The following is a 19851-nucleotide window of genomic DNA, read 5'->3' as shown; positions in this document are numbered from 1 at the left end:
GGGCTCATGAGGGGGTCACGGACAGGACAATGGAGACAGACTCTGTCCAGAACCTCAGCGGGAGCCACCAGACGAGCTCAGCAGAAATGGTGGGTGGCAGGATTCTGGGTGAATCGCGCCAACCACGCGCCTGCGCTCGCGGGCCGATGGAGAAGCTGCCAGCGGAGGTCACCGGACGGGCGTGGGACTAAGGCAGACTGGCCACTAGGGCAACCTGCGCTCTGCAGGGGGCAACAGGTCCTGCCACGCGGTGCCAGGGCAGGGCCCGAGGCCAGGAACGGTGCGGAGCACCAGCGTGCAAAGAAGTTTGCAGCACACGGGTCGGAGCTCGTCCGGCTCGATGGTGCTCAGCCTGCCTTAGGGGGCAGAGGCCCAGTTACAAATGCCAGGGGGCTGGGGCAGGCAGGGACCCAAGCCCCACGTACATTCCCCAGCAGCATCCTGTGACTCTGAGATCAGGGCCATAGAGGTGGAGCTTCTTGGGCCATCAGCTGGCCCCGGGTCCCGTCACCGCGCCCCCACCACAGCTGCATCGCAGCATCGGTGAGGGATCCTGGTATAAGCAGCCCCTAGGTCCCACCCCAGCAGCGGCTGCATCTCAGTGTGTGCAAGCCCAGTGGCAGTGCGGTGATTGGCACGGGAGCCACGCTGCTACCTTGCAGTGCTCTGCCACGACATGCCGGCTTAGAGAGGGAGGTGGGATCTGGGTTCTGATCTAAACATGGCACCAGGGGCTGGTGCAGCACAACAGCACTATGGGCACAGGGGGGCGCTGTGGCCAGCTAGAGGCATTGCCCCTCTGAGTTCCCTTCCAGCTCCTGCCCCCCTGCATTGGGGGGGGGGCAGTATAGGATCCCCCAGCAAGTTACAGCCGTCCCTACCGAGGGGCATGCGGCTGTGAGGGATGTGCAGCTGGGAGTGATCTGCCATCGCGGAGGGTGGAGGAGGAGGGAGACTAGGGTAGATGGGCCCCAGATCTGATCTTGTCTGTGCTGCTCAGAATCTGGGGGGGGCCACCCAAATAAACAGGGTGCATCCCCAAAGAAACATGTTTATTATTTTAAAAGTCTCCAGCAACAGCTACACGATAGAAAACCCCCCACGCGCCCCAAGGGGCAGAAATCTGTACAAATATACACGGGGAGGGGATAAGCGAACATGGGGGGAAGGGCCCCCAGAAGGGGAGATGAAAACCCACAGCTGCTCCCAGCCACCCCCGTCCCCCCCAGCACCCCTCAGTTCATCTTGACCAGGATCTGTTCGGAGAAGAACTTCTTCAGCTGAGCCACCTCGGCCGACAGCGATGCCAGCTGGCTCCGGAGGGCACCGTTCTCTGTCGGGTACCCAGGCTCCTGGAGTGGGAGGGGGGGTGACCCCCCAGTGCCATAGCACCCCCCAAACGGCGCAGCCCCCACCCCTGACACTGCTGCCCCGTTCCTTTGGTCCTCCCCTCCAGCTGTGCCCCCCCGCCAGTCCCCGGCGGGTGGCGATGGGGCATAAGGGGCCTGGGCCTCGACCCCCATCTCCTCGGGCCCCCCGGCCATCTTGAAGCGCAGCTTGTGGGGCAGGCTCTTGACAGCATCCCCTGCCGGGTCATAGCGCCCTCCCCGGCCTACCTCTCCCACTTCCCCGGGGGCCTCGGGCACCAGGCAGTGCCCCTCAAACCCGTCCCGCTCCTCAAAGAAGACGGGGCTGCCCATGCTGGAGCTGCCGGGCGTGGAGAACCCGGAGTCCTCGGAGTACCCCCCCCCCGGCTCCGGCTGGAAGGGGCGGCCGTAGCGTGGTGCTGGCAGGGGCTCGGTGCCCAGCGGGTACGGGTAGGGGGCGGGTGCAGCGGCAGGCCTCGGGGGCTCAGCCGGCTCACGGATGAGGCCGAAGCGGAACTTGAGGGCCAGGAGCTCGGCCTTGAGCCGGGCGTTCTCCTCCAGCAGCGCCAGCACCCGGCTCTCCAGCGCCAGGTCGTTGACGCGCCGCTTCTCTCGTGAGCGCTTGGCCGCCTCGTTGTTCTTCTTGCGCTTGTCCCAGTAGCCGTCGTCCTTCTTGTCCTCCGGGGTGAACTCCCGCTTGCGCCGGGCCGGGGCCCCCACGGGCGGGCTGGCCGGGTCCTGGGGCCTGGCCCTCCCCGCCAGCAGCCCGCTGCCCGGCAGCAGGGCCGGGGAATCCTCGGCGAAGCAGAGCTTGGCTGGACCTGACGAGGACGGGCGAGGCGGCTCCTCTGGGGATGAGCTCATGGCGCCAGGGGACAAGCCGTGCCCAGCTGCAAGGTGGGAAGGTGGGGTTAGCGTGTGGCAGATGATGTGGGGAAGCTAATGGGGGGTGAGCCTGGCGGACGTCCCTGTGGGTGTGCGAGAGGGGGTGTGCAAGTGTTTGTGAGCATGCATTGGCATGTGTGACAAAGTGTGTGCATGTGTATGACGGGGTCTGTGCTTGTGAGTGCACAGTTGTGATGGTGTCTGGGTGTGTGACCGAGTGTGGCTGTGCTTGGGGGGATGCAAGCATGTGAGTGTGTCTGTGTGTGCACGCATGTGAGTGCACTTTGACGCTCAAGTTTGTGTCATATGTAAATTATGTTCTATATTCAAATTAGGTCCATATGTAATTTGCACAACCCGCCCTGCCCCGGCCTCCTCCCAGCTTGTTGGTCAGGTTGTGAGTTCTTTGGAGTAGGATTTGGGTTCCACACCCAGGTAAGTGCAGGCACACACACATACACACACCGAAAATCAGCCTAACACAACCACACCCACACCGATCAGCCTAACACAACCACACCCACAACACACACAGATCAAGAGCACCTCACCTCTCTCTCAGACACAACACACAGAGTCACACTCAAACCCTGTCCCATATGGTCACACAGACACACACAACCCTCGTAACAGATGCACCACACACAATCACACGTACACTCGCACACACACGCTTGCATGAACGTAGGCAGGGATAGATCCGCCAAGCCTCTGGCGCAGGCCGGACTCGCTCTGGGAACCTGCCCAGCTCTGGCCTGCTGTGGATGGTGCAGAGCACAGCCAGGGGACTCCCAGCCGTGTAAAACCCCCGTGGATAAACCCGGGGCAGGGGCTGAACTCAGAATCCGGCCCTGACATCCCATATGCCCCCCCCCCACCCTGTCCCAACCTCCCTGCAGGCTGGCTGGCTGGGCTTTACCCCAGCCTGGGTGATCCCGGACCCGCTGTCCCTGCTCCAGGCATTCCAGCCCTGGGACAGGACGTGCTGCCCTTCTCCCCACCCCTGCGCCCGCAGGACAAACAAACTCGCTCTGAGCCAGCTGCTATTTCCGGCTGCTGCACAGGAGTGGGGGGGGGGGGGGAATTTGTCGCGTGTCCCCCCACACTCCCAGGGTTAATCCCCAGTGCAGGGGGAAGGATTGCGGCCGGGGGGGGGTTGATGTTTTATTTAGGAAAGAGAAAGTGAAGGAATCACATCCAGAATCACACACAACCAGCCACACAATGACACACAACCAGCCAGCCACACAATCACACACACAAAGCCAGCCATACAATCACACACAACCAGCCAGAAACACAATCACACACACAGAGGTACACATATATCCAAACATGTAATCCCACACGCATACCTCCAGCACACAAACACACACAATCACACTTGTTTACACACACATATCCACACAAATTGAAATACATGTATGCAACCATACACATTTACACACAGACACACATGTCTATAAAGGCACACACTCTTACAAACACACACAGTCACACAAACACAGCTGCAAAGAAATGCATACCACTATTTATAGACGACACACAAATACACAAATCCTTCTAAGCACACAAACAGGAACGCAAAGAAATAGTCACACAGCTCACACAATCACACAGAGCCATGCACACACAGAGAGACAGGCACACATGCACACACACAGCTACACACACAGAGCCATGACACACACGCATACAGAGCCAGGCATGTTTGCACACACACAGCCACAGGCCCACATACACAGAGCCAAGCACACACACAGAGCCATGCATAAACACACAGTCCCCCCCACACACAGAGCCATGACACACACACAGCGAGCCATGACACACATACACAGCTACACACAGAGCCATGCCACAGACACACACACACAGCTACACACATGCAGAGCCCTGCCCCCCCCACAGCTACACACAGAGCCCTGCCACACACACACACAGCTATGCCACACACACGGCTACACACACACAGAGCCCTGCCACACACACACACACAGCTATGCCACACACATGGCTACACACACACAGAGCCATGCCACAGACACACAAACACAGCTACACACATGCAGAGCCCTGCCCCCCCCACAGCTACACACAGAGCCCTGCCACACACACACACAGCTATGCCACACACACGGCTATACACACACAGAGCTCTGCCACACACACACACACACAGCTATGCCACACACACACACGGCTACACACACACAGAGCCATGCCACACACACACACACACACCACCTAACACACACACGAGCCTGCCACACACACACACACACACCCTCCGCCCTCCCAGCAAGTGTCCCCATCGCCGCCCCGGTCGTCCTTACCGCCCGGGTCGCTGCGCAGCGCTCGGGCCCCGGCGCCCCTTCGCCGCTGCCTCCCTCCGCGTCTGCCGCGCCGCCGCTCCGGCCCCTTTTGTGCCAAGTCAAGTCAGGCCGGTCCCAGCCTCACCTGGTAACCCCGCGACGTCACCGCCTCCGCCCCCTCCCGTCCCCCCGCACCGCGCGCCATGGCAACAGGGGGACCGCCCCGGGCAACGCGGGTGGTATGCTCCGCGGAGCCGGGCTAGGAGGAGGGTGCACCCCCAGGAGCAGGGGCCCCCCCACCCCTCCCAGAGTTCCTGGCTCCAGCCCCCCCCCCAGACCCCTCCGCTCCCGAGCTAGGAATGGACCCAGGAGTTTCCTGGCTCCAGCATCCCCCCCATTAGTGACCCACTCCCCTCCCCAGAGCCGAACATGGAACCCAGGAGTCCTGCTCCAGCCCCCACCTTTACCCACTTCCCCCCGAAAGCCAACATGAAAACCCAGGGAACAGGTTCCTGGGCTTTTCCAAAAGCCGCCGCTCCCCCCAGACCCATCCGCCTCCACTCCCAGAGTAGGGATGGACCCAGGCAGTCCTGGCTCCACCGACCCGCCCCATCGGACCCCACTCCCCTCCCCAGAGTGAGACATGGAATCCCAGGGTCCTGGGCTCTCAGCCTCGCCCCCAGACCCGCTCCGCTTCCCACTTGTCCAGAAGCGTAGGGATGGAACCAGGAGTCCTGGCTCCAGTCCCCCCCCCGCGGACCCACTCCACTCCACTCCCAGAGCTAGGGATGGAACCCAGGAGTCCTGGCTCCAGCCCCGCCCCGCCTCCAATCACCAGACCCCACTCCCCTCCCACAGCTGGAAGTCAGGACTCCTGGGTCTGTCACCAGCTGCAGGAGGGCAGCGGGGGTCGGGGCTGGATTCAGGACTCCTGGGTTCTATCCCCAGCTCACCACCCATCTTCCCCTCCCCCCCATCCAGCCCCTACTTCCTGCATCCGCTTTTTCTCTCCATAGTAACCGTCCTCTCCTCTGGGCCGGCGCCTGTGGCAACCCGATGCTGCCATGACAACCCACTGATGTCAAAGGGCCCGGAATAACTGGGGCAGGGAGCCAGGGGACCCGACCAAGGGGGCCTGCTGGAGGCCTCCTCATTAGGTGAATTACGGTAATGCCTAAAGGCCCCCAGCTGAGACCCTGCCCCAGCGCACTCACCATCTGCCTAGACAAAGATTGGGAGGGGAAACTGAGGCACAGTTAGGCTTGCCTAAGATCAGTGGCAGAACTGGGACTAGAACCCAGGAGTCCTGACCCCCGGCCTCCTCCCCTTCAACTAGTAGCCACTGCTGCCCTCCCGGCGCTGGGGCTAGAAACCGGGTGCCCTGAGGCCCAGCCTGGTGCATCGGCCGCTAACCCGGGCTGCCTCTTTGCTTAAACATCCAGGTAATTTCAAAGCCACCCCCCTGGGAGCGGGGCCAGGGGCTGCTCTCTGCAATCCTGATTGACCCTGTCCCCCCGTGCCCCCCTGATCCCTCCACCCCCAAGCTGCCCCCTGGCCCGTGTCCGCACCCTTGGCATCTTCGCTGGTTACATTTCCTTTTGTCCTTCTAGGAACCAGTCTCAGCAACCCCCCAGCCCCACCCCGCCTGGGAGTTAAGGGCACATGGGAGGGGCAAGGGGAGCAGGGAAGAGTGTTTGTTGCTGGGGGTGTGTTTGTGTGTGGGATCTGACACAGTTTACGAGGTCTGAGGGTTTCCGAGTGTTGTGCATTGTGGGGGTGGGAGGGCGTGGGAAACATTGTGTGTGCGTGTGTGTTGGTGTGCAGAGTGACGTGCACTCTGGAGGGTGAGCATTGGTGTCAGGTGTTTGTGTGCAGTGCGAGGGGTGTGTTTGTGCAGCTGTGAATTTAGCACAAGCCCTTTGCCTAGTTGCAGCAGGGGGTGAGTGGGCAGAGCGTGTGTGTGTGTGTGTGTGTGTGTGTGTGAGAGAGAGAGAGAGAGAGTGTGTGTGTGTGTGTGAGTGATACAGGGGTCTCTCCACAACCTGCATCAGGACTAACTTGAGGGGAGGGACTTGCTAGCTGAGGGGGCAGGGAATGGGCTATGGGGGCTCTCTCCTCCAGGGGCCCCCAGCTCCCATCCGGGGGCAGGCACCAGCCCCATGGCGGGGGGAGACTTGCCCCCTAGGTGAGATCAGGAGGCCCAAGGGCCTGCTCTGCACACCCGCCACCCCCCCACAGCTGGGCCTCGGTGAAGCGGGATCCGGGCGGGGAAGGTGCTTACGCAAGCCGGAGGCTGTTATGTAACCGCCTGGCCCAGGCCCAGGCCCAGCTGCTCGGGCTGGTGGCCTGGATCCAGTGACAGCCTCAGGCAGGACCCGCCAAGGCAGCAGGAGGCCAGGGAGGATGAAGCGCGGTGTCCTGGACTCCTGGCGGGGGGTTAGAGAGGGCACACAGGGTCAGATTTCCAGCCCAGCCCCCTCTGCTCTAACCCCCAGACGCCGCCTTCCCCAAACCGAGCCTAGAACCCAGGCATCCTGGCTCCCAGCGTGTTCCAAACGTGGGCTCAGCAGTGAGGGGGGCATTCAGACCCCCTGCGCCGAGATCACAGGCCCTGGGCAGCTCAGCTGCTGGAGAATCCCCCTCAGCCGTCAGCAGTAAGGGGGTCTATGATCCATGGCACAGCAATTGCCTCTCCTTCCAGCAGGGGGTGCAACTGGCTCCTCAGAGCCCACCCCCACCTGTCCTTTCTTCCAGGGGACTCGACGGGTCGGTGGCTGGGCTGAGCCAGGAGGTCCCAGAGCCAGCTGGGATGGTGGCACTCGGCCAAGGAGGGGAGGGTCTTGGAATATGCCCAGCAGGGACAAGCTCACCAGGCCTGGAGAGCTGGGAGGGGAGTGGGGTCTGCTGGTTAGAGCAGGGGGCGGGTACGAGCCAGAACTCCTGGGTTCTGGCCCTGGAGGGGAGGGGAGAGGGGGCTAGTGGTTAAAGCAGGGGGCTGGGAGCCTGGGTTCTGGCCCTGGAAACAGACCCAGGAGTCCTGGCTCCAGGCCCCCCACCTTTGAGCCCACTCCCCGAAAGCCAAACATGGAACCAGGAGTCCTGGCTCCAGCCCGCCCCCGGACCCACTCCGCTTCCCACTCCAGAGCTAGGGATGGAACCCAGAGTCCTGGCTCCAGCCCCGGTAACCCGCGACGTCACCGCCTCCGCCCCCTCCCGTCCCCTCCGCACACCGCGCGCCATGGCACAGGGACCGCCCCCGGCAACGCGGGTGGATGCTCTGCGGAGCCGGGTTAGAGGAGGGTGCACCCCCAGAGGCAGGGGCCCCCCCACCCCTCCCAGAGTTCCTGCGCTCCAGCCCCGCCCCCAGACCCACTCCGCTCAGAGCTAGGAATGGATACCCAGGAGTCCTGGGCTCCAGCATCCCCCCCATTAGACCCCACTCCCCTCCCCAGAGCCGAAGCATGGAACCCAGGAGTCCTGGCCCAGCCCCCACCTTTGACCCACTTCCCCCCGAATAGCCAACATGGAAAACCCAGGCAGTCCTGGCTCCAGCCGGCTCCCCCCAGACCCATCCGCGTCCACTCCCAGAGTAGGGATGGACCCAGGCAGTCCTGGCTCCAGAGCCCCCCCATCCGGACCCCCCTCCCCTCCCAGAGGTAGCCGACATGGAATCCCAGGGTCTGGGCTCTCAGCTCGCCCCCAGACCCGCTCCGCTCCACTTTGTCCCAGAAGCTAGGGATAGGAACAGGAGTCCTGGCTCCAGTCCCCCCCCCGCGCCACTCCACTCCACTCACCAGAGCTAGGGATGAGACCTAGGAGTGTCCATGGCTCCAGCCCGCCCCGCGTTCCAATCACCAGACCCCACTCCCCCTCCCACAGCTTGGAAGTCAGAACTCCTGGGTCTGTCACCAGCTGCAGGAGGGGCACTGGGAGGTCTGGGGCTGGATTCAGGACTCCTGGGTTCTTATCTCCCAGCTCACCACCCATTCTTCCCTCCCCCCCATCAGCCTCCCTACTTCCTGCCATCGCTTTTTCTTCTCCCCTTGTAACGTCGCTCTCCTCTGGGCCGGGCGCTGTGGCAACCCGTATGCTGCATGACAACCCACTGATGCCAAAGGGCCGGAATTAACTGGGGCAGGGAGCATGGGGACACCGACCTAAGGGGTGCCTGGCTGGAGGGCCTCCTTCATGTAGGTGAATTTACGCGGTAATGCCTATAAGGCCCCCGAGTGCTGAGACCCTTCCCCAGCGCACTCACCATTTGCCTAGACAAAGATTGGAGGGGAAACTGAGGCACAGTTAGGCTTGCCTAAGACAGTGGCAGAACTGGGACTAGAACCCAGGAGTCCTGACCCCGGCTCCTCCCTTAACTGTAGGCCACTGCTGCCCTCCCGGCGTGGGCGGTTGGTGCTAGAAATCCAGTGCCCTGATGCCCAGCCTGGTGTCATCGGCCGCTTTATACCGGAGCTGCCTATTTCTGCGTTAACATCCAGGTTAATTTCAAAGCCACCCCCCCTGGAGCGGGGCTCCAGGTGCCTGCTTCTCTGCTCAATCCTTGTACTCTAGACCCTTGTCCCCCGCTTGCCCGCCCTGACCCTCCCCCTCCAGCTGCCCCTGGCCCGCTGTCCGCGACCTTGGCATTCTTCGCGGCAGTTTCTCCTTTTGCCTTCTATGGAACCGAGGTTCTGCAGCAACCCCAGCCCGCACCCCGCCTGCGGAGTTAAGGTGCACATGGTGAGGGCAAGGGAGCAGGGAAGGTGTTTTGTTGAGGGGTGGTTTGTGTGTGGGATCTGACCAGTTACGAGGGTCTGAGGGGTTATCCGAGTGTTGTGCCTTTGGGGGGGATGGCGTGGGAAACTCGTGTGTGGTTGTGTTGGTGTGCAGGGGAGTTACGTGCACTTCTTGGAGGGTGAGCATTTGGTGTCAGTGGTTTGTGTGCCAGTGCAGGGTGTGTTTGTGCAGCTTGTGAATTTTAGCACAAGCCTTTGCCTATTGCAGCAGTGTGCTGTGAGTGGGCAGAGCGTGTGTGTGTGTGGTGGAGTTTGTGTGTGCTGTGTAGTGACGAAGGAGAAGTGAGAGGAGAGTGTGTGTGTGTGTGTGTAGTGGATATCATGGGGTCTCTCCAAACTGCATCAGGCTAACTTTCTATGAGGGAGGGTCTTGCTTAGCTGAGGGGCACGGGAATGGGCTATGCGGGGCTCTCTACCTCCAGGGCCCAGCTCCATCCGGGGGCAGGCACCAGCCTCCATGCGCGGGGAGAACTTTGCTCCCCCTTTGGTTGAGATAGTGGGCCCAAGGGCACTCTGCTTGCTCAACGCAGCCCCCTCCACAGGCTTGGGCCTCGGTGAAGCGGGATCGGCGGGGTAAGGTGCTTACGCAAGCGGAGGCTGTTATGTGAACCGCCTGGCCAGGCGCCGTAGCACCCAGCTGCTCGGTGCTGCGTGGCCTGGATTCCAGTGAACAGCCTCAGGCGGACCCGCCAAGCAGCAGGGAGGCAGGTGAGATGAAAGCGCGGTGTCCTGGTGGACTCCTGGCGGCAGGGTTTTAGAGTATGCACAGCAGCGGTCAAGATTTCCAGCCCAGCCGCCCTCTTGCTCTAAACCCCCAGTACGCACTGGGCCTTCCCCAACCGAGCCTAGACCCAGGAATTCCTGGCTTCCAGGTTGTTCCGACAACGTTGGGGGCTTCAGCATGGTGTGTGAGGTGGGGCAATTTCAAGACCGCCGCTGCACTCGAGATCATCAGGCCCTGGGCACTCAGCTGACTGGGATCCTCCCTCAGCCGTTCAGCTGCCGGCGCAGGTAAAAGGTCTATGATCCATGGCGCACGGCATATGCCTCTCTTCCAGCAGGGGGTTGCGAACTGGGCTCACTCAGAGTCCCACCCCTCACCTGTCCTTTTCTCAGGGGACTTCGACCTGGTCGGTGGCTGGGCTGACGCCAGGAGGGGGTCCCAGAGCTCAGCTGTGGGATGGTGGCACTCCGGCCAAGGAGGGGAGGTGTCTTGGAATTTTGCCCAGCAGGGACAGCTCACCAGGCCTGGATAGCTGGGGGGGGAGTGGCGTGTCTGCTGTTTTGAGAGCAGGGGGCGGGTGTACGAGCGAACGTCTGTGTTCTGGCCCTGGAGGGAGGGGAGAGGGGGCTAGTGGTTATTTTAAACAGGGGGCTGGACCGGGTTCTGGCCCTGGATCGGGGGGGGGGGTGCTAGTGGTTAGAACGGCGGCCAGGGGGGGGAAACTGGAAGGGAAGGAAGCTGGGCTGCACCATACACCCCCAGGCGAGCTTGTGTGTAAGGCGGCTCCCAGCTGGGACATCATGTTCCCAGGCTGCTTATTGCATAGGCCCGGCACCCCCCACCCCACAGTATTCCTCTTATTGCAGTGGGGTGATGGTGGGGGGGAGACTCCTGGGTTCCCTGCGAGGGGGAGGGGGGGCTGGGGTGGACAGGGGGTGAGGCAGGATCCTGGGTTCCTTCCCGGGAGCGGGTGTTCTAGCAGTAGTGGAGGGCAGGAGTTAGGGGCATCTTCCCCACCCCATTGTAGGGCTGCCACAGTTTCCAGACGCCCAGCACGAGCTCCCACCCAGGGCCACGGGCAGCAAATTCGGTGCCCCTTTGGCATGGCAGCCTGCGATGGGGCAGGTTCAAAGGGAGACGGGGAGCCCCTGGGGAGCCCTTGCAGAAACCTCCCCATCGCAGGGGTGGGGTTACCTGTTGAGCTCTTGCAGGTGCCCCTCACTCCCGACCGCAAGCCCCTGCTAGCCCGCCCTGCCCTCTCACTCCCGACTTGCAGCCCCTGCTAGCCCAGCCCGTGCCCTCCCAGCTGCCGTGCCCTCACTCCCAACCTGTAGCCCCTGCTGCCAGCCCTGCCCTCCTCACTCCCGACTTGCAGCCCCTGCTAGCTCCAGCTCTGCCGTGCCCCTTACTCCCAACCTGATAGCCCCTGCTAGCCCAAGACTGCCCTCCTCACTCCCGACTTGGCAGCCCCTCTAGGCCCGCCCTGTCCCCCAGCTCTGCTGTTGCCCCTCACTCCCGACCCGACAGCCCCTGCTAGCCGCCTGCCCTGCCTCATCCCGACTTGCAGCCCCTGCTAGCCCAGCCCTGCCTCCTTCCGCCTCTGCCGGTGCCCCTTACTCCCAACTGTAGCCCCCTGTGCCCGACCTGCCCTCCTCCACTTCCCGACTTGCAAGCCCTGCGTAGCCAGCCCTGTCCCCCAGACTCTGCTGGGTTGCCCTCACTCCCAACCCGCAGCCCCTGCTAGCCCAGCCTGTGTCCCCCAGTTTCTGCTGTTGCCCCTCACTCCCTGACCTGGCAGCCCCTTTGCTAAGGCCCAGCATGGGCTCATTTAGGTATACGACCAGTCCCATTCCCTCCTGTCGTGGCCCGGGGGGCGGGGGGGCTCGGTGGCCAGGCCGGGCCGGTTCTGTGGTATGGGCACCTGCCCTCTAAGAACTTTGGCAAGATCAGCAACTATTCTGCCCCGTGATCCAGCAGGGTCTGGACTCTGCCACCTCAGGCACAGCCCAGATTTCGTCCCAGCTCCCAGCCCCCCTTTTCCCCAGGACCAGGGGCCGAGTGCTCCCCCCAACCCCCTCCTCCGGCACAGTGTTCTGTTTCCTGCCCCAGGTTTGGGGCCTGGCCCCTTTGCCCAGCCTCTGAGTTGAGCATGGGCGACCGTAGGTGTGCTTCAGCCCCTGCCCAGTTGCGCAGGTGGCCAGACCCCCCAGTCTTGGCGGTGTCACTGCTAGAGCAGAAGCAGTGAGATCACACCCTCCTTGGGGGGCTACTTAGTGGGGCCCATGTGGGCGCCTGGCCTGGATTCACCTGTATCCGACGTTACACCCCATGTCCTATGTGGTGGGCGTTTGGACCCGCCCCAGAGACTGGGTGGGGGGGGAGGGACACAGCCTGACACTGCTGCGCCAGGCAGGGAGGATGACACAGCTGCCTCCTCACTGAGCCTTGAGGTAAGAGTAGGCCCTACCAAAACTCCAGCAGCCAAACGCCCTGGGTTTAGGGACCTTTGACACCAGATCTCAATGCAGCAGCTTGGGGCGGGGGAGGAGGAGGAGAGAAGAGAGAGATTGTACAGACATGACACCCCCCCCAACACCCCCCCAACCAGCCCCAAACAAACAAACACACACACACACACACACACGATCGCAGACCCCCGTCACCTCACCCCAAACACACACACTGCACACAGCCAGCCGCCCCACACACACCCTGCAACACCCTCCACAAGCCAACACACACACTGTGACACCAACACACCGAGCCCCATGCACCCCACAACAGCCACACAGCTTGTAGGTAAACCCCCCCCACAATCCCCATACCCAGAGCCATCCCCACGACACACACATGCTGCAACACCCCAGCAGCTACAACACCCGAGACCAGCCACGTGCCCCCCCTAGACGCACAGCACCATGCACACACCCTCCCCCACCAACACAGACACGCCCAGAGCCACCCCCAAAGCAGGCCAGAGAGACTGGAGCGTTCGGCTGCCCCGTGAGCCCAGGCCACTCCCGGTGGGGCTACTGTGGACAAACCATCCGGCTGGTCAGAAAGGATCCACCCCAGGCCAGACCCACGGGCCCATCAACCCTGGCATCCCACCTCTCCAGTGGCCAGGACGACGGGTTGCAGAGGAAGGTGCAACACTTCCCTAGTGGGCACTGATGGAATAACCTGCCCCTGGGCCCACTCCCCTTATAGCACCCCAGGCTCCACTTGGACCCCCTGCTTACCTGGGGGGGATGCATACTCCTCCCCCCCCCCCGGGAGAACAACATTAACACTAAATAGACTCTGGCTGAGGGATGGGGAAGCCAGGGGAGGGAAACTGAGGCACGCAGCCCAGCAACAGGCGAGCACCCAGCGCCAGGCACTGCAGGGGTGGGCCTGGGGACAGACAGATAGGTGCGGGGGGTATGGCGATGGGAACCTACCTTAGGGGTCCAGTCAGTATCAATAACCGCCCCCACACCCCTTCATTGGTAACCAGAGCAGAGATTTGGCCACCCCAGCGGATCCTGGCAGGCACCAGCACCCATGACTGGGCCCCCCATCCTTATGGGTGCTGAGACTTTCCATGCAGCAGTGTGGAGGTGACCCTGGGAACCCTCCTGCCCCCCCCCAACTCTGCCCTGGAGCACCTCTTTGGGGGCAGAGCGGGACCCCCTAAACTCCTCTCCCAGCTGGGCCAGGGACTCACTGATCACAGCCGGGTCACCCTAGCATCTAGGCAGCTCCTCACCACCACCCCCTCCCCCGCTGTGGGGAAGGGCAATTCTCCCCCTTGTACAGGTGGGGAAACTGAGGCAGAGGCAGCGCAGTGAATTGAACCCAGGTGTCCTCTATCCCTGGTTGGCGCTGACCTCTCCCCTCTAGCGCCCCTTGGTTATTTAAGGGATGTCCCTGCCCTCCATCCTGGCTCCCCAAGAGCACCACCATCAGGCATCGGGCCGAGAAAATTGCAAGACTGACTTAGAAATTGCAAGATTATTATTGAAAGAGCCAGTGTGGGGGCTGCATTTATACAGGGGCATGGAGATCCCCACAGCTTCGCAAGCACCATTGAATCCCCCAACCCCACCGACCCAGAGAGGTAGGTAAGTGCAAGTGTCACAGATGGGGAAACTGAGGCACTGAACGGTTCCCCTGGAGAGTCACTGGGGCGGTGACGGACTCCCAATCCCGGCTCCACCCACTAGCCCCTGCTCCCCTCCTAGCACTTGCTATAGCTCTGCACTAGGGCGCAATAAGATTTCCAGACGGCTGGGTCCTGCTGGCACAGGGTCCCCCCTCCCCGCTGCTCCTCCTCCAAGTTGCGGTTCATGTCGCCCACGCAGGCCCAGCCGGGCGCGTGCTCGGTGCTCACGCACCACTTGGAGTGGTCGACGGTAGCTGAGAAGTGGGGCCCCGGGGCCGGGAAGCCCAGCTCCTCGATGTTATACACCCGGTAGGACCCCGAGCAGTTGGAGGGCAGGACCCCCCGCGAGTTGGGCCAGAACTGGACGTAGAGGTCGCTGGAGAGAGCCTGGGCCACCCAGCCGGAGTAGAGATCTGGGGGGCAGAGCACGAGGGGGGGTTAGCGAGCTGGAGGGAGGGGACATGCCCCATGGGGGGCGTCACTTAGAGGCACTGTGGGGCTGATCGGGGGGAGACCTCAGGGGGAGCTGGCCGGGGGCAGAGAGTGGGGGGGGTTAAGCGAAATGGACGGGAGGGGGAATGGGGGTCAGAAGGCACCTTGGGGCTGATACCGCGGGGGACGAACTCAGGGGGGAGCTGGCCGAGTACAGAATCTGGGGGCAGAGAGCTGGGGGTGGGGGTTAGCGAGCTGGAGGGAGGGGAAAATGCCCATGGGGGGTCACTCGAGGCACTGGGGCTGATCCAGGGGTGGGGGGGAACCTCAGGGGGAGCTGGCCGGAGTACAGATCTGTGGGGGGGGGTTAGCGAGCTGGAGGGAGGGGAAATGCCCCATGGGGGGGTCACTCAGAGGCACTGTGGGGCTGATCCGGGGGTGGGGGGGAGACCTCAGGGGAGCTGGCCGGAGTACAGATCTGGGGGACAGAGAGCGGGGGGGGTTAGCAGAGCTGGAGGGGAGGGGAAAATGCCCCAGGGGGGGTCACTCAGAGGCACTGTGGGCTGATCCAGTGGGGAGACCTTCAGGGGGAGCTGGCTGGAGTACAGATCTGGGGGGCAGAGAGAGCGGGGGGGGTGTTAGCGAGCTGGAGGGAGGGAATGCCCCATGGGGGGGGTCCAGTACTCAGAGGCACTGTGGGGCTGATCCAGGGGTGGGGGGGAGACCTCAGGGGGAGTGGCCAGAGTACAGATCTGGGGGGCAGAGAACAGGGGAGTAGCGAGCTGGAGGGAAGGCAATGGGGGGCAGAGGCACTGTGGGTCTGATCGGGGGGACACAGCAGAGGGAGGATAGAAGGCTGGGGCCGAGATCTGGGGGGCAGAGAGCGGGGAGGTAGCGAGCTGGAGGGAGAGGGAATGGGGGGGTCAGAGCACTGTGGGGCTGATCGGGGGGGGACACATCAGAGGGAGGATAGAAGGCTGGGGGTAGAGATCTGGGGGCAGAGAACGGGGGGTAGCAGAGCTGGAGGGAGGGGGAATGGGGGGTCAGAGGCACTGTGGGGGCTGATCGGGGGGGACACATCAGAGGGAGGATAGAAGGCTGGGGTTAGAGATCTGGGGGGCAAGAACGGGGGCGGGTTAGCGAGCTGGAGGGAGGGGGAATGGGGGGTCAGAGGCACTGTGGGCTGATCGGGGGGGGACCACAGCAGAGGGAGGACAGAAGGCTGGGGGTAGATATCTGGGGGCAGAGATGGGGGGGGTTAGTGAGCTGGAGGGAGGGGGAATGGCGGGGGTCAGAGGCTCTGTGGGGCTGATCGGGCGGGGGACACAGCAGAGGGAGAGAGGCTGGAGGTAGAGATTGGGAGGCCGAAAGTGTTGGGGGGTTGGCACCACTTGGGTGTGTTATAAGCCAATGAGGGGGCTCGCGTTGGGGCTTATCAGCATTCCCCCCCCATGCAGGAGTGTGGGCCTGGGACCGCCAGGCCCCAGATCCCCGCCCCCTGTCTCCTCCTCACCATCGTGGAAGACGCCGGAACTTGGCCCAGGCTCAGGAGCGCGCCCCCCCAGCGGGGTCAGGGCCACGCTGCGGTTCCAGGGGGCTCTCGCGCACGGGCATGCATCTCGAGGCCTGGCGCAGGCGGCAGCGTCCTGGCGACAGGGCCCCTGCACCGGGCGCGAAACCTCGGAGTCCTGAATATCCGCAGCTGGGTGCCCTAGGAGCCCAGTTTGGGGGAGGGGCAGAGGAGGGTGGGGCAGTGGGACGAGACCCCAGCCCCCCCCCGATGATTACGAGTTTGGCCAGGGCTACCCCAGATGTCTCCCATCACAGATGCTGTCCACAACAGGCCACGGAGACTGAGCCCCCAACTGAGCCATGGGGGCAGGGGTGGGGCACACACTGCTAGGGGGTCACTCTGCCACAACCAGCTGCACCCTCACTCAGGTAGACACAGAGACCAGTCCCCGAGGCTGTCAGAGCTTGGGAAGAGAAACCCAGGAGGCTGGCTTCCCCGCCACCCCAGCTAATAGGCCATAGACCCCACCTCCCCTCCCGTCCCCAGCGTCCGGGCAGATAAAGAGCACCTTACCAATCCTCCTTGAACTGGGCGTAGGGGTAAGGTGACCGCACAGGAAGGGACTGGCCGTTGTGCAGCCCGCTGTGGGCCAGGCGTAGGTCTCTGGCGTGGGGGGCGGGTAGTGGGGGGTGCTTGTGCAGCAGCCAGAAGCCCTGGGCTCTGTCCAGCAGGACCACGCTGGGGGACACAGGAAGGAGAGTCCAAAGTTCAAATGGCTGGAGAGAACCAGATGAGTCCTGGCTCCCAGCCCCCCGCCCCCCAACTCTAAACCACTCAGTCACCACCCCCACCTGGCACGGGGAAAAGAACCCAGGAAGTCCGCTGGCTCTTGAGCTCCGCCCCGCTGCTCAACACCAGGACCCCACGCCCCTCCCAGAGCCAGGGTCGCTGTCTGGGTCAGCTCCAACGCGTTCTCTCCCTGCTTCGGGGCAGTGGTGCTGCCTGGTGCCTCTCTGGGCTCAGGCCTGGCCGTGCGCGGGGGGGTTACCCTTTTCGTGTGCCCCCGGGGCGCTGGTGGAGAGGTGACTCTTTGGGCTGGTCGTTGTACAGGATATAGGCCATGTCTTTCCGTCTTGCAACAGACGGGGGGCTGAGTGCCTGGAGACACCTGCCCCAGTGCCCCCCTCTACCCAGTCCCCCCTCGCCCCTCCCTTGCCCCTTCCCCTAGGACCCCCCACTGCCCCCCACCAGAGCCCATAGCCCCCTCTCCTGCCCGTACCCCCACTGCCCCCTTCTCTGTCCCAGCTACTTCCTCCCCCAGCAGCCCGGCTCCAGTTGCCCCCCTCCCCCCGACTCACCCGCCTGTTTGCCCCTTGGTAGAGCTGCAGCAGGGTCCTGCCCACAGCGCTCTGGGTGCTGTTCATGAGGGCGCGGCCGGGCACCCAGCCGCCGGAGCGGGCATCCTGGTACATGTAGCGCATGCCCTCGGCCGGGGGGCTGTGCCGGGGCCGAGGCAGCTTGTAGGCCAGGAACCTGGGGGCGGGGGGGAGAGACCCTGTTAACCCTTTGGGGCCAGACCCCTGCCTGGGGGGGAGCCCCGGCGCCTCCCCCCGATGCCAGGAGCAGGGGTATCCCGGCTACAGGTGCCCACGCAGCCCGTGGGGGATGTGCTCCCAGGGTCCGTTTATGGGGAGGGGAAGGGGGGGAACTCACCAGTCCACGGGCTGCCCGGCATCGTCATAGCAGGAGATGCCCCCTGCAGCCACACGAGGCAGGGGCAGGGGCAGGGCCACAGCCAGGAGGAAGAGGGGCAGCATCCTGGGGAGGTGGGGGGGACACCAAGCAGGATCTGATGGGAACAGCCCCTGCAACGCACACCGGGAGCCGCATGGAAGTCACACACGTGTGTAGGCCCTACAAAAACTATCGCTTCCCACCAGGGTGTCATGAGCAGGGGATGGGGGGCTAGTGGGTCAAAGCGGGGCAGAGGCTGGGAGCCAGAACAATGTGGGTCTCTCGGAGGGGTGGGAGGGCCTAGTGGTTAGACGGGAAGGTTGGGAGCCAGGACTCCTGGGGCTGGAAGGGATCTGGTGGGTGAGAGATGGGGGCGGGGCTGGGAGCCAGGACTCCTGGGTTCTATGCACCAGCTGCTCCTCCTGTCCACTGATGTCTGGGCGAGCCGGGGGTGCCCGACTCGTCTGTGACTCGGGCCCCGGGCAGGGGGCTCCCAAACTGGAGGTGTCTAGAATCAGTGGGGAGCTCAGGCCGAGGCTCTTTAGCCCCCCCTAGATCCTTTGGGTGGCTTGTCTGCGGGGCCCCTCGGTGGGGCCGACGTCCTTCCGGGGACGAGGCACTCTGGGCCGGTATCAGAAACCAACGGGGGGAGGCCCTGTTCTCAGCACACACGCTCCCGTCCCAGCCCCGACTTCCTCAAACCAATTCCTCTTTCTGTGCCAGTGGCTCAGGGGAGGGGAACGGACAAAGCAAAGCAGACCCCAGGTAGGGCCTGGCATTCAGCTAATGCGGGTGGTTTCCTTCTGCGCCCCGCCCCAGAGGTAGCTGCATCTCAGCACTGGGCAAGGGGGGCTGTTTATTTGGGGAGCTGTGTCCCACCCCAGAGCTGGCCGCATCTCAGCACTGGCTGGCGGATCCCAGCTTGCCCCCCTTTGCTTTAGAGGGATTCCCCCTTTAGGGGGCAGCGTGGGGGGCTCATCTGCAAGGCCGGCTCCCTCCCCAGCCTCCCTGCTGAAGCTGCTGTGAAAGCGCAGAGCGAACCGGCTGGGGGAGCCCCGGTGCAGACGCCACAAGAGAGCAAGTGCAGGCAAGTCGGGGTCACAAGACAGAAGCAGACGCATCTCTCCTAGCAGGGGCAGAGACACCTGCTCTAACCACTAGCCCCCACACCCCTCCTACCCAGAGCTGGGAATAGACCCCCAGGAGTCCTGGCTCCCAGCCCCCTGCTCTAAACACTAGCCCCTGCTCTAACCATTAGCCCCTACACCCCTCCCCACCCAGAGCTGGGGACAGATCCCCAGGAGTCCTGGCTCCCAGCCCACTGTTCTAACCACTAGCCCCTACACCCCACCCAGAACTGGGGATAGAACCCAGGAGTCCTGGCTCCCAACCCCCTGTTCTAACCACTAGCCCCTACACCCCTCCCCACCCAGAGCTGGGGATAGACCCCCAGGAGTCCTGGCTCCCACGCCACTCTGGTCTAAACGCATAATAGCCCCTACTACCCTCCCAACCCTCAGAGCTGGGGATAGACCCTCCAGAGAGTCACCTGGCCTCCTCAAACCCGTCTGTACTGTTCTACATCCACTAAGCCCCTATCTCCTCCCCGTCCAGAGCTGGCGATAGAACCTCAGGAGTACTCTAGCTCTCCAAATTCATATGCTTTTGGACGCTATCCCCACGCTCTCACAGCTCTCGCTTTCATCAAAATCTGCGTAGGCTGCACACCAGCCACAGCAACCAGGGGGCTCTGTCCCCCCCCAAGTGGGTCCGTGTCCCTCAGCAGAAAGACTTGGGGGGGCAATCCTCCCCTGCTGCTGGCTGGCGGTCCCCGGCTCTCATGCGGGCTTTTGCAGAGCCAGTTTCTCTTCTGGGGTGTAAATGCCAAGCAGGCCCGCTGCCACTCTTGGCTGACTGACCCCTAAACATATATGCGACGATAGA

The 19851-nt window shown here is 63.2% G+C and overlaps 2 protein-coding genes across 2 annotated transcripts; both read right to left on the bottom strand.

The window, feature by feature from the left end:
• Positions 1-1038: 1038 nt before the first annotated feature.
• LOC116830371 (uncharacterized) lies at positions 1039-2483 on the bottom strand. Its single transcript, XM_032789817.2, has one exon. The coding sequence runs from the start codon at positions 2229-2231 to the stop codon at positions 1236-1238; it is 996 nt and encodes a 331-aa protein (XP_032645708.1). The 5' UTR covers positions 2232-2483; the 3' UTR covers positions 1039-1235.
• An 11579-nt stretch (positions 2484-14062) lies between these two features.
• On the bottom strand, positions 14063-18038 carry DNASE2 (deoxyribonuclease 2, lysosomal). Its single transcript, XM_075061226.1, is given in 6 exon segments — positions 14063-14656; positions 16174-16371; positions 16747-16867; positions 16869-16911; positions 17422-17706; positions 17887-18038. Coding segments are annotated over 6 exon segments (1104 nt in total). The 5' UTR covers positions 17991-18038; the 3' UTR covers positions 14063-14303.
• Positions 18039-19851: the final 1813 nt, after the last annotated feature.

Source organism: Chelonoidis abingdonii, chromosome 26 (assembly GCF_003597395.2).
Source record: "Chelonoidis abingdonii isolate Lonesome George chromosome 26, CheloAbing_2.0, whole genome shotgun sequence".
Taxonomy (NCBI): Eukaryota; Metazoa; Chordata; order Testudines; family Testudinidae; genus Chelonoidis; species Chelonoidis abingdonii.
Note: the sequence above shows the minus strand (reverse complement) of the source record. Positions and strands in the feature narration are given on the sequence as shown.